The 13,522-nt window shown below is 44.2% G+C and overlaps 1 protein-coding gene across 2 annotated transcripts; it reads left to right on the forward strand.

Annotated features, from left to right (window-relative positions):
* Positions 1-805: 805 nt before the first annotated feature.
* On the forward strand, positions 806-5,970 carry LOC131127584 (gastrula zinc finger protein XlCGF57.1-like). 2 transcript variants are annotated; one of them, XM_058069628.1, is made up of 2 exons: positions 806-1,078; positions 1,809-5,970. In XM_058069628.1, exon 2 carries the CDS (start codon positions 2,060-2,062, stop codon positions 3,491-3,493), a length of 1,434 nt encoding a protein of 477 aa, XP_057925611.1. In that variant the 5' UTR covers positions 806-1,078; positions 1,809-2,059; the 3' UTR covers positions 3,494-5,970. The 2 variants fall into 2 exon arrangements, with proteins under 2 accessions (XP_057925611.1, XP_057925610.1); XM_058069627.1 differs by lacking the exon at positions 806-1,078 and having other exon boundaries at positions 1,098-5,970.
* Positions 5,971-13,522: the final 7,552 nt, after the last annotated feature.

Consider the following 13,522-nt stretch of genomic DNA (forward strand, 5'->3'; position numbering starts at 1 on the left):
AGAGGAGCCTTGGACTCCAGGAGGAGGAAGGGCCTCATTCTCTCTTGTGGGTTCACATGTGTGGCGTCAAGCTTTTCTGATAAGAAGAACCTTTAGCCCAAACCCAGCGATCTTCCGCCATGTTTACCTTCTCGCAGACCCAGCTAATAAGAGCTTCCTCCGCCGTGTGACTGAGATCGTGTGGAGTCAGGTAGCACTTGAGTATCTACATACTAATTCCAGAATAAAGACAAAGTAGGCTATTGTAAAAGACAAAAGGATAAAAGGGAATTAAAGTAACAAAATACAAATAAGGGAGGGGAAATAAATAATAAATAACTTAACTAGGGGTTCCCACTAATTGTATCTGATAGTGGACTATATAGTGGACTATATCTGAGGCAAATCGGCATTTATGAATAAAACATGTTCCCAGAATGATGATACATTCAAAATTTGCGCCCCAACGAGGGTCTGCGTCTGAATCCGACCAGCCTGATTCTTCACTTCATTTCTTGACTTTGCCACAACCAGAGGTACTTTTGTTTTTACTATTCTAATGACAACAAAAATAGCTGGCCAGAGTGTTTTTTTTCTCCGTTTGTAGTTTGGTTTTATAAAAACACGTGTGAAGTATTTCTGCTCTGATTTGTCTTCTACTTACAAATATTTGTAACTAGCTTATGTATTTGCCCTCATTTGAGGCGAGGCTGACAAAAAACGCATGTGACGTCACGTGAAACCAATCAATAGCAGGACTGAAACTTTGCACATGCGTAGTACGAGCTGGCCGGCTGGCGCCGTGTTTTGCACATGCGCAGAGGGATCATGCGGCACAAGGCGACCTGAGCGGATGTCCCTTTCCGAGGCGCCAGACAGACGTTTAAAATGTGCGATTCAACAGTTGTATAGTTTCACGGCGACCGTAACACTAGAAGTTGACACTGGAGCGTTGGAGTGCTAGACAAGATAGAAGTGAAGACGAGACAGAATGTGGAGCGATGCTAACTGCTATGGTAACATGGCGACGTCCAGTCAAAGAGAATCAGAGCCGCCGACTCCCAGCAAACCATCAACGGACAAAAAGCCCCAAACAAAGGTAAACAAAGAGCCGCCATGATGGTTAGCTTGACGGAGGCGGCGGAGCTTTTCACAAAGAATTTGACTGGACAAATGAAAACACTGGAAAAGCGAAAAGTTACCAAGTAAAACTTCACTTTTGTGTCCATAATCCTTGTGGGACATGAGCACACATTTATCTATTTCTGTGGCTAGAGTGAAAGAATGCTAGCACGAGGAACGTAAGCAAATTCACCTCATCAGTACACCACCATGTACATTCTGTCAGCATGTGTTGATTTTCGGAACATTTTGCCATCGCTCCGTGGCAGACTCGGTGAGAGACGCCCCTTTGACTGTTACACCTCCCAGGCATAAGCCATTCTCAGTGTTAGCAAGGAGGAAAGTAGAAGATGACAAAACAGTCACTCCACCTGGGATGGCTGTTTCTTTCCGCGCAAGAAGCCCCCCCCCCCCTCTCAGCCGCTAAATGTAACATAGCATATTTTGGACCGCCAACAGTCCGCAGTCAAACCTCCTCCGTTCTGCGTCGCCACACGTCTGATATCCCTCCCACTACTGTTAGCATGCTAGCAAACGCCAGCACTGCTGGATGGACGGCTGGGGGGAATCTGGAATCCACTGCTTTTGTCGACGCTCCGATGTCGGAGATTTGTGACACAGGCCGATGATGGACATCCACAACACACGCATGCGCTACATGGAACGTGTGCAGCGAGTCTCAAGTGTGTGTCGTTTGCGTCCTGCAGATGTCCAGCAGCTGATTGGTCGTCAGGAAGGACTTCCGCCTCATCCGCAGGGGTGGAGCCCCGCTTTGAAGCAGGAGGAGCCCCGGCCCCCTCACGCTAAAGAAGAAGAGGAGGAACTCTGGATCACTCGGGAGGGCGGGGAGGCGGCTCTCAGCAAGGTGCCTCTGACTAGTGTCTCTGTGAAGACTGAAGAGCATGAAGGCACACCACCCGAGTCCTTGCGTTGCTCGTCTTCTTCAGACGTCCAGCACATGATTGGTCCTCAACAGCAGGGGGGGAGCTCCACTTGGAAGCAGGAGGACCCCCAGCCGCCCCACGTTAAGGAGGAAGAGGAGGAACTCTGGATCACTCAGGAGAGCGAGGAGGCGGATCTCACCAAGGTGAAGACTGAAGAGCATGAAGACAAACCACCCGAGTCCTCACAGCGTCATCATAGTCCCGGTGAGGAGAACGGAGGGGCGGAGCCTCCAGGCAGCAGCGGACGATCCCAAGCAGACGAGCTCCTGGCTCCGCTGACAGATAGCGCTCACACGACGTCACACTTTTCTGAGGATGAAGAAACTCCGAGCAGCAATCCGAACTGTGAAGGAGATACAACTGACAATAAACGCTCTGAATGCTCCGAAAAGAAGACGGGTAAGAAACGTTTCACCTGCTCAGTTTGTGCTAAAAGATTTACTTTTAAGTGCTATTTGACCCAACACATGCGGACGCACACAGGAGAAAAACCTTTTGGTTGTTATGTCTGTGGGCAAAGATTCACTCAAAAGTCGTACATGGAGTCACATGTGACAATGCACACAGGAGAAAAACCCTTTCGTTGCTCAGTTTGTGGTAAAAGCTATTCTCACAAAAACAGTTTTGCTTATCATATGCTGAAACACTCAGAAAAACATTTTGGTTGTTCTGTTTGTAGTCAAAGGTTTCCTGTAAAGTCACAAATGGTGTCACACATGACCAAGCACACAGGAGAACACCCCTTTGGTTGCTCAGTCTGTGGTAAAAACTTCAGTTCCAAGCAGTATTTGACTTTTCACATGATGAAACACACTGGAGAAATAGCCTTTGGTTGTTCTGTGTGTGGTCAACGATTCCCTCAAAAGTTAGTACTGGTATCTCACATGAGAAAGCACACTGGAGAAAGACCCTTTGGTTGCTCGGTGTGTGGTAAAAAATTTCCTTACAAATCTAGTTTGATTTATCACACACGGAAACACACAGGGGAGACACCCTTTGGCTGTTCCGTTTGTGGTGAAAGGTTACCTCTGAACTCCCAACTGGTATCGCACATGAGAAAGCACACAGGAGAAAGACCCTTTGGTTGCTCGGTGTGTGGTAGACATTTTTGCTCCAAGCAGTATTTGTCTTTTCACATGCTGAAACACACTGGAGAAAAACCTTTTGGTTGCTCTGTTTGTGGCCAAAGATTCACTCGAAAGTCACTCCTGGGATCACACATGAGAAGGCACACAGGAGAAAAACCCTTTAGCTGCTCGGTGTGTGGTAAAATGTATTTCTCCAAACCCAGCTTGGCTTATCACACGCGGAAACACGCAGGAGAGCGTCTGACTGGGAGGCAGGCGGGTACGAACCCCTCTGGAGCTGGTCAAGAGGGGCTGGGGGCAGCCTCACGTGGTCAGCCCAAGCATTACTGGAACCAGAAAGGCTTCGAATGGTCTTTCTGACAGTCCCAGGTGATGATGAAATGGGAAAGTATTCACGGCACTGGACACAAACACAAGTCAGCCTGGCAAAAGGGAGGATGGCGAAAGCGTTGATGGCGGTTGGTGTCCATTTCCCCCAAGTCGAATTCCTTCTTTAGAAATTGAGTATTTTTGTCTTTACAACAGTGTTGAACACAACTCGGCAGGAAATGGTCACCTTTACATTTGTATCAGCCAGTGAAGCATGGTCCGTATATGAGATATGAGCAGCGAAAGGAAGCCATGGAGGACAGGAAGTGATGCCAAGTTCAGAGTTGAGGTTTCATTATTGTTGTTGCTACTGTGCTGTTGGGTCTGGAGAACCTTTCCGCGGTTACCCAGCTGCACCTCCCGCGTTGGCTGGGCACTTCACTTCCAGGCAGCCAATCGCTGGCCACGGTTGGCATGACTCCTTCCCCAGCTGCTGTTTTTTTTTTTATGTATTTATCATTGTTCTTTTTTATCATGTATAGGAAGTGCTGGTTTGCATTTAGTTTTTGTGCTCATCCATTCTTTCTTGTATTTTAAGAACATTGTGTGTAGAAAAGCTGACAGCAGTAAATGGTATCTTTTCTCAATAGTAACTCTCGTCTCTGCCCCGTACATACAGTAAATGTCTTCCAATGACCGTGTCTGCCTTGGGCAGGGTCCCAGGCCTATCTTACATCAGCTACACTATCCCCCCAGCTCCTCGTCATGCCACAAAAGCGCCCCTTTAACAAGCCAGGTCTGGGAAGTGACGTCAACTGGTGAGAGTTGACTGTTAGCCGAGCACTAGGGGCAGGGTAACACTGCAGAGAGCGGCGGACAGCAGCTCCTGTGTGTCTTCTCTGCTTGGCATGAAGCCAGTGCGGGGCATGGCCAGAGTATTCTTCTCCAGCTTCTCTAGGTGGCAGTAGGATGGAAAAATCTCCAAAGTTATCACACCAAAGGCATGTATTCCTTAGCTATTGTATAATCTACTGAACCAACACCTGGGCAGGCAAGACAAGCTCATGACAAATGTCCTTATGCTTTGTTGGAATGGAAATGCCAAACTTGTACCCAGTTAATAAAAGGGGCGGAGACGGCTTTTTGTTGGAACTGTTGTAGATAAGTTATCCAATTTGCTGGTCTAACTGTTTGCCTTTCTAGCTACAAGTTGGTAAGATAGGTATAGCTTTGTTCTATGTGTATGTATGCATGACTTGCTTTTATTGCAGGATGTGGCACCAGCAGAAGGGGACAGTTGATTGCTCAAGCAGTCAACCACGAGCAGAAGAATGTGTGTATGAGGCAGATAGTGGTTTGTTTTTAAATGGTCTCAACTGGATAGTCAGGACACCCTTCCCCCGTAGCAGTTGAGACCTCCTGTGACCTAGGGCATTCCTAAATAAATGGCAGGGCCGTTTCAGAGTTGGTAGGAGAATTGTAACTGAGCAGTCTCCATCACTCTCCTTGCAAGTAAAAGAAACTCACCTCTCTGTGTCTTCTTTTGTACAGGCAGTGTTTTTTGCAAGTGTTGGGGTTTAAACCTGACATTTATTTTGGTCCTTCGAGCCGGAATTCCAAGACACCTGACGATCCCAGCGGGCAAGCGAGATCCAGGCAAGACTGTGGCCACAGCATTAAGACCCTTTCCGGGACTGGTCCCTCTCTTGCGGGCTGGGATCCGAGGGTTGAAGGAGATCCAGAGACGCAGAGATTGTGAGTACAAATTTTGTTTAAAAGGAATTAAAGTGAGAAGAAGTAAAAAAAAAAAAAAGTATAGTAAAATAGAGAAAAGGTATAAAAACAAGAAGAAGTACAAACCCTGACAATTCTAGACTCTATCAGGTCAGACAGTTAAATTCCGTAGGCGGAGTAGACACCCCGCAGACTAGTTAAACTCTACATAGGATGAGCGGAGTCCTCTGGTCTGGAAAAATAAGACGCGCGAAGTGTGAAAGTGTGAATGTATGAATGAAAATACAATTACCACTAGGTAACTGTGTTTTATACCAAACCAACAAGAAACAAATGGTGAGCCTTTGTGGATGCTTGTAGGCAAGAAAATTCCACCTGAAAAGGTTGAAGAGAATTTTACCACAAAAGGTTGTTGATCACCATCTTGTTGAAAATAACCCCAGTGTTAGAACACGACAGGTGTTAAGAACCACTGGGTCCAAATTTAGTTCAAAATGGGGAAGGGACAAAGTAAAGAAAAACAAAAGGTCCTTGAAGAACTCCCATGTAAGGATTGGAAGGTAGTTGAAAAAGAGGATAGTCTAGCAGTAAACCCCCTATATTATTGGATAAAACAGTACAAATTCAACGGAAAATTATCCACGGCATGTATTAGGGAGTTACAACAAAACATAAAAAAGAAATGTAAGCAAAACGAGAAGAAAATGAAAAAGGAAGGTTATGAGCAGACACGAGTCTGGATGAAAATAGCAGGACAGCGAGAGGAAGGTGAAAGAAGGGCAAGGCAGGAGAGAGAAGAGAAGAAAAAACAGGAGAAGGAGAGACAGCAAAAAGAAAAAGAAAGTGAACAGAAAGAAGAGGAAAGTGAAGAGAAAGAAAAACCCGTAATGTTTCACAGGAAGGAAGATAATGAATATTCAGGCCCTTACAACGTGTTGAGGCAACAATTGGAACAGCCAGTGGGAGCCTCAGCACCAAATGAAGAATTAGGAGCACAACCCCCGCAGTATACACCTCAAATAACAGACGCACCACGAAAAATGTATACCCGTTCTCAAGGAGACGTAGGAAACTGGTCCAAAACATTGCAAAAAGGGATAGGAAAATTACTATCGCCAATACCAAAAATGCCAGCATTAACAGAAGAGGGAGACGAAACTCATGTGTTTCCCTTAATAGAGCTACCTAACCCCCGTGCAGGTCAGGGAGAGAGGGAGCCGTAATCAGGGTCTATAGAACCTGGACCCAAGATGATGTGAGAAAAGCCGTAGAAGGCATTCCTCACCCTAAAGAAGATGTTGAGTGTGTGACACAGATGGAAAATCTGAGAAGGTCATATCACTTAAATGGAGTAGAAGTACAGCAAGTGTGGATGTGCAGACTTGGGCCAGAATGGTTTCATGTTAAAGGAACCTATTCCCCAACTGGAGAAAACAACCAGATCCACACTCCTGGATCCGTGCAACTTGCCATGCAGTTGGATCCACTCTTAGAGAGAATTAGGACAAGATACAGGAGAAGAGCAAATTACACTGAGATAGGGAGATGCAAACAAAACCCAGATGAACCATTTGATGAATACAGAGTAAGAATGGAAAAGGTGTTCAGGGCACACAGTGGGTTAGATCCCAACGAGGACGAGATTGGACCCTACAAACAACAATTGAAGAATGCACTGCACTCAGGTTCTCTAGCAGACATTAATGGATGGGTAAATCGCCATTACATAGGCATGAGTGGAGGGACACTTGCAGAATATATAAATCATGCCCTCCATGCTGAAAAGGTTATTAAAAGTAAAAAAGGGAAAAAGGAGTTAGTCTTCTACCACGGGGAAGAAGGAGTTGCTGTTTTTTATCAGCAGTCCAGAGGTAGAGGTCGAGGACGAGGACTAGACAGAGGTAGAGGTAGAGGATTCGGACCACAACCAAATGACAACCCTAGAGCTTGTTGGTCTTGTGGGAGGGAGGGTCACATTGCCAAAGATTGCAAAACCAACCCCTTCCCACATAACCAACGAAGAGCATGACTAGTACGGGAACAGCGATCAGAGAAACCTGAAGAAATACTAGAAGAGGAAGAAATCCTAAATTTAGAAGATCTATTCTACGAAGAAAAAATTAGGCCAGAAATTACACTGTTTGTTCAAGGAACTCCAGTCAAATTCCTTTGTGATACTGGTGCGTGCAGGACTACCATTAAAGAAACATTGCCACATGCGCGGCCTAGCTCCAGCTATGCCATAGTACGTGCAGCGCAAGGTGTCACGAAAAGAGTTCAAGAAACTGAGCCTTTGTGGCTCAGAGACTCGGACGGCAAGTCATGCCAATTGTCCGTCTTAATGTTACCAGAATGCCCAGTAAACCTACTAGGGAGAGATGGTTTAGTCGCCTTAGGCTTAGCTATAGTACCAACCCCTGAGGGACTAAAAATAACCAGGCAAAAGCCAGAGGAAGCATATGTAGTACAGGGGGTAGGGAAACCTAACTACTACTATACATTAGATATTCCAAACAAGCCTCCCACATCCATGGGAGCTCACCTCATGACTAAAGGAAAGGAAGCAGTAGAGCAGGTGCAAGACCAAATGTCACCAGATGACCTGCATGTCACTACGTGGTTCACCGCTTATCCTGATTCCAAGTATAAAGAGAACCTTGACAAAGTCACTCCAGCCAAAATAACAGTGACCTATGTGTACTCCGATGGGGTAGCCAATGCTGCAGCAGCTGCTACCTTACCAAAACAAGTTGAGCCACTATTCAAACAATACCACGAGCCTCACATTTCGCTATTCAAAAGCAGAAATATTGGATGGAAAGATCTTGGGAAGCTGGTGGACAGAGGTGAAAGAGCAGGTGATTGGGGAGCGACAGGCACCAACACTTGGTATAGTGAATCCACTGAATTAACAAAAGAGGCACTGTTTTGGTCTGTAACAGTCCAATCAGGAGTACACTTAGCAAAGATTCAAAAATGAGAGATATTCTTCTCTGAAAAACAGGAAGAGCTACTGAAGCAGAGCTATGGTCTTAAGGACCAACAGATGTAGGGTTAGTGAAAGGAGCAGCACCTGTCATAATTAGACCCAAAACAGAACATCGTCCCAGGATAAAACAATACCCCCTAAAACCAGATGCAATGGCAGGAATAGAGCCAGTGATTGAAGATCTAAAAAAGGCAGGTGTATCAATAGAATGTGCTGACTCCCCAGTAAACACACCAATATTTCCTGTGAAAAAGGCACCTCCATCAACAGGGTGGAGGATGGTTCAGGACTTGATAGCAGTAAACAACGCAGTAATCCAAAGATCTCCATGTGTTGCAGACCCACACACGCTACTAAATTCACTAAATCCAAAAGCTGAATTCTTCACAGTGATAGACATAAGTAATGCATTCTTCTCAGTACCAGTACACAAAGACAGTCAATATTGGTTTGCATTTACTTTCAAAGGGAAAAGATACACCTATACCAGATTACCTCAAGGGTATTGTGAAAGTCCCACAATTTATTCTCAAGTGATTAATTCAAGTCTGTCTACCTTCGAGCCTCCAAGGAAAAGCCAGCTACTTACGTATGTGGATGACATATTAGTAGCATCTGAGACACAGGAAGACTGTGAAGCAGACACTATAGCCTTGCTAAAACATCTAGCTGCAGAAGGCCATAAAGTGAGCAAAAATAAACTACAATTCTGTCAAGAAAAGGTCAAATATCTAGGACATCAGCTGAGTGCAGGAGGAAGAACTATATTAGAAGAAAGAAAAACCGCCATATTGCAAGCACCTAAACCATTGACCAAAAAACAAATGATGTCCTTTTTAGGACTTACAAACTATTGCAGAAGTTGGGTTCCAAGTTATGCAGAATTGACGGCACCATTAAACTCACTCATGTACAAAGAAGAATTAAAAATGTCAGACAAACTAAAATGGACAACTGAAGCTGAGGAGGCCCTTTGCAAATTAAAACAATCCTTGGTTAGCAGCAGCACACTCGCCCTACCAGATTATCAAAAGGAATTCATACAAATGGTAGATTGCAAAGGACATTTTATGACCTCAGTGTTGACACAAATGCATGGAAATAAATTAAGGCCTGTAGCCTATTACTCAACTAAAATGGATGCAGTAGCATGTGCCTTACCACATTGTGTGAGAGCAGTGATTGCAGCATCACTGGCAGTGATCTCAAGTGCAGACATAGTACTTTTCCATCCCCTTATACTAAAAGTTCCACATGCAGTGTCGGCCCTGCTATTGCAGACAAAGATGAGCTTCCTGTCACCGGCAAGACATCTGTCTTGCATGTCAATATTACTGTCAGAACCGCATCTAAAAATCGAAAGATGCACAGCACTCAATCCAGCAACGCTGGTTCCCACAGAAAATGAAGGAGAAGCTCATGATTGTCAATCTCTAGCAGAGCAGACAGCAAAAAGCAGAGCAGACCTAAAAGACACTCCCTTTGAGCAAGGAGAAACCCTATTTGTAGATGGCTCATCTAAGAAAGATGAAAAAGGGAAAACCAAAACAGGCTACGCTGTAGTAACACATAACAAGATCTTAAAAGCAGAAGCATTGCCTCAACACTTTTCAGCGCAAGCAGCAGAATTAGTAGCTCTTACTGAAGCTTGCAAACTTATGAAAGATAAGATTGCGACTATATACACAGATAGTCAGTATGCATACGCTACAACCCACACATTTGCACAACACTGGAAGAATAGAGGCATGATAACATCAACGGGAAAACCTGTGACACATGCAAAGCTCTTAACAGAGTTATTACAAGCAGTACAACTGCCAAAACAACTGGCAATATGCAAATGTGCGGCCCACACAACTGGAACTGACCCAGTATCAAAAGGAAACGCATTTGCAGACAAAACAGCCAAAGAAGCAGCACAAAAAGAAATAAAAATCCTAACATTAACTGAAAAAGAAATAACCGATGAAATATTACGAGAAATGCAGCAACAGTCACCTAAACAAGAACAAGAACAATGGCAAAGGAAAGGAGCACAAATAAAAAATGGAATACACATATGTCCTGAAAACAAACCAATCCTACCCAAGAACCTATACAAATGGGCAGCCATATTGAGCCATGGGAAGTCACATGTCTCAACAGGAGGGATGGTGGGATTGGTCAGTCAAACATATACAACCTATGGCTTTAATTCATATTCAAAAAATGTTTGTAGAGCATGTTTGGTTTGTGCGGAACACAACGCTCAAGGTAATCTGAGGCCAAAAAGAGGACAGTTTCCTAAACCAGATTATCCGTTCCAACATATACACATGGACTTCATTGAACTCAACAACAGTGAAGGAAAAAAATTCTGTATTCCTACAAAACATCCAGATGCACTAACAGTGGCTAAAGCTCTATGCAAAGACATAATTCCACGCTATGGTATTCCAGAAAAAATTTACAGTGATAACGGCACACATTTCGTGAATCAGATCGTAACAAGAATAGGTCAAGCATTCCATATAGACCTAAAGAATCATTGTGCCTACCACCCATAGAGTGCAGGGTTGGTAGAAAGGATGAATGGAACAATAAAAAACAGACTCAGGAAGTGCATGGAAGAAACTAAAAGACCGTGGACTAAATGTTTAGACTTGGTAAAACTATACATAAACATTACAAGTTCCAACGGCCTGACACCTTATGAAACTATCTTTGGCAGACCTTACAGATTACCATATTTTAAAAATATATGGGAAACTGATGATGAAAGTACTCTAGCAGACTACATGAGAAAGATGTTACAACAACAAAAACAACTGATAGATCAACAAGATAGTGATGATACAACCTCTGTGTCCCAACAGGAAAACCAGTTAGTGGAGCCAGGAGATTGGGTCCTGATAAGAAGCATAAAAAAGAAGCATTGGTATTCACCCAAGTGGGAAGGTCCATACCAGGTTCTGTTGACAACACCCACTGCACTCAAAATAGTGGAAAGGAACACGTGGATACATTTAACACACTGTAAAAAGGTGATAAGTTATGACTAGCTTTCAGTTTCAATCCTAATCTTCAATATAGGGTTGCTCATTTGCGTAATTATTGTAGCCCTGTGGTATCTGTTGTAGAACTGCAACCTTTCACCTAGCTACAGAGGAAGTCCGACTACAAAGGAGGCTGTGCTTCTAGTGTGCAGTCGTCTCAAACCCGGTGAAGATTGTCCACAACTCTGTATGCTATTAGGAAGGGTTGCGGAACTGCAGTCAGCATGCCCACTCTAAAAGGAAAAGCGTTATTCACGCTAGGAGGATTAATAGGCGTGATCATAATAATGGGCATAGGCCTAATATGGGAAGACCAAGTTAGGATGCGTGAAAGAAGGAGGGGCGATTATGACCCTAGCTAAAAACAAAATAATACCACAGGATTTTGTGCCCTAGTGTCATTGATCTTGCCAGTATCCATCACCCCTATCACCATTACAGAACTAGTGGCTATAGGACAACGCGTGTTCCCACACACCTGGAAAGACAGAACAAAGAGATCAACGTCAGGATGGGATAAAAATGATCCCACCTACACAGACAGCATAGGGGTACCAAGAGGAGTCTCTGATGAATATAAATTAGTCAACCAGATAGCAGCAGGGTTCGAATCATCGATTTGCTGGTGGTGCACAATTAACAAAAATGTAGATAGAATCAACTACATCCACTATAACGTGCAGAAACTAGGTAATAAAACAGAAGAAGGGTTCTCTGCCATCCATGAACAACTGTCAGCTACCTCCCTCATGGCTTTCCAAAACAGAATTGCTGTTGACATGCTCCTGGCAGAGAAGGGCGGAGTATGTGCCATTTTTGGTGATCAGTGCTGTACGTTCATTCCGAACAACACGGCAGCAGACGGGAGTCTCACCAAGGCTTTAGAAGGTCTAAGGTCCCTTAACAGCAAGATGAAAGACCATTCTGGAGTTGACACGTCAATGTGGGATGGTTTTGGAGACATATTTGGCAAATATAAACAACTGATAATGTCAGTTTTAATGTCAATCGCTGTATTTGCAGCTATTCTCACCTTATGTGGATGTTGGTGCATTCCCTGCATTAGAGTTTTGTGCACCAGGCTAATCACCACTGCTATCCAACCAATTAAGCAAGAAGTGTCAGGATTATATGCACTCTTGCCCCAAGCAGATGAAAAAGGCGATGACGACCGAGAAGATAGCTTTCTCAATCTACCAGACTTGTTCCCAGATCCAGGAGACTACGAGTCTCCCCTCTGAGTGTAACATGCTGTGCTAAAGTAATGATTTAATGACTGAAAATCGTTTTAGAAGAGGTCATTGAATGATAACCTATTTAGTGCAAACTGGATAAACAGGAGGGAAATGTTGGAACTGTTGTAGATAAGTTATCCAATTTGCTGGTCTAACTGTTTGCCTTTCTAACTACAAGTTGGTAAGATAGGTATAGCTTTGTTCTATGTGTATGTATGCATGACTTGCTTTTATTGCAGGATGTGGCACCAGCAGAAGGGGACAGTTGATTGCTCAAGCAGTCAACCACGAGCAGAAGAATGTGTGTATGAGGCAGATAGTGGTTTGTTTTTAAATGGTCTCAACTGGATAGTCAGGACACCCTTCCCCCGTAGCAGTTGAGACCTCCTGTGACCTAGGGCATTCCTAAATAAATGGCAGGAGCGATGGGGGCTGTTTCAGAGTTGGTAGGAGAATTGTAACTGAGCAGTCTCCATCACTCTCCTTGCAAGTAAAAGAAACTCACCTCTCTGTGTCTTCTTTTGTACAGGCAGTGTTTTTTGCAAGTGTTGGGGTTTAAACCTGACACTTTTCCTCCTTTACGGAAAAAGACGAAGTTCTGCCTCTGGTTTGCTTTTTGAGTCCTATCCTCCTGTTGAAGAGTGTCCTTTTGTAATGTAACTCTAACCCGGCCACCAGGAAGTACGCTGTCAATGCTAACATGTTCAAGATTATGTTTTTTCCTGTCTTCAGGGCTCCAATAAAAAAATGGTAAAAACTGCATCTACTGGGATGAGAAAGATGATCTGTACTTCCTAGACATCTACTGGGATGAGAAAGATGATCTGTACTTCTTCCCAGACATCTACTGAGATGAGAAAGATGATCTGTACTTCCTAGACATCTACCCTGCTGAGAGGAATCCAAGGGAGACTAAAGAAACCATCCAAGATGAGAATATGATGATGATGATGATAATAATTGGGGTGTCTTGCTGAAGACGAGAATGATGAAGAAAACCCACGCACGCATGGGGAGAACATGCAAACCCCACACATATGCCAGAGTGGGGAATCGAACCTGGGTTTCCTAGCTGTGTGGCCTG

Source organism: Doryrhamphus excisus, chromosome 4 (assembly GCF_030265055.1).
Source record: "Doryrhamphus excisus isolate RoL2022-K1 chromosome 4, RoL_Dexc_1.0, whole genome shotgun sequence".
Lineage (NCBI taxonomy): Eukaryota > Metazoa > Chordata > Actinopteri > Syngnathiformes > Syngnathidae > Doryrhamphus > Doryrhamphus excisus.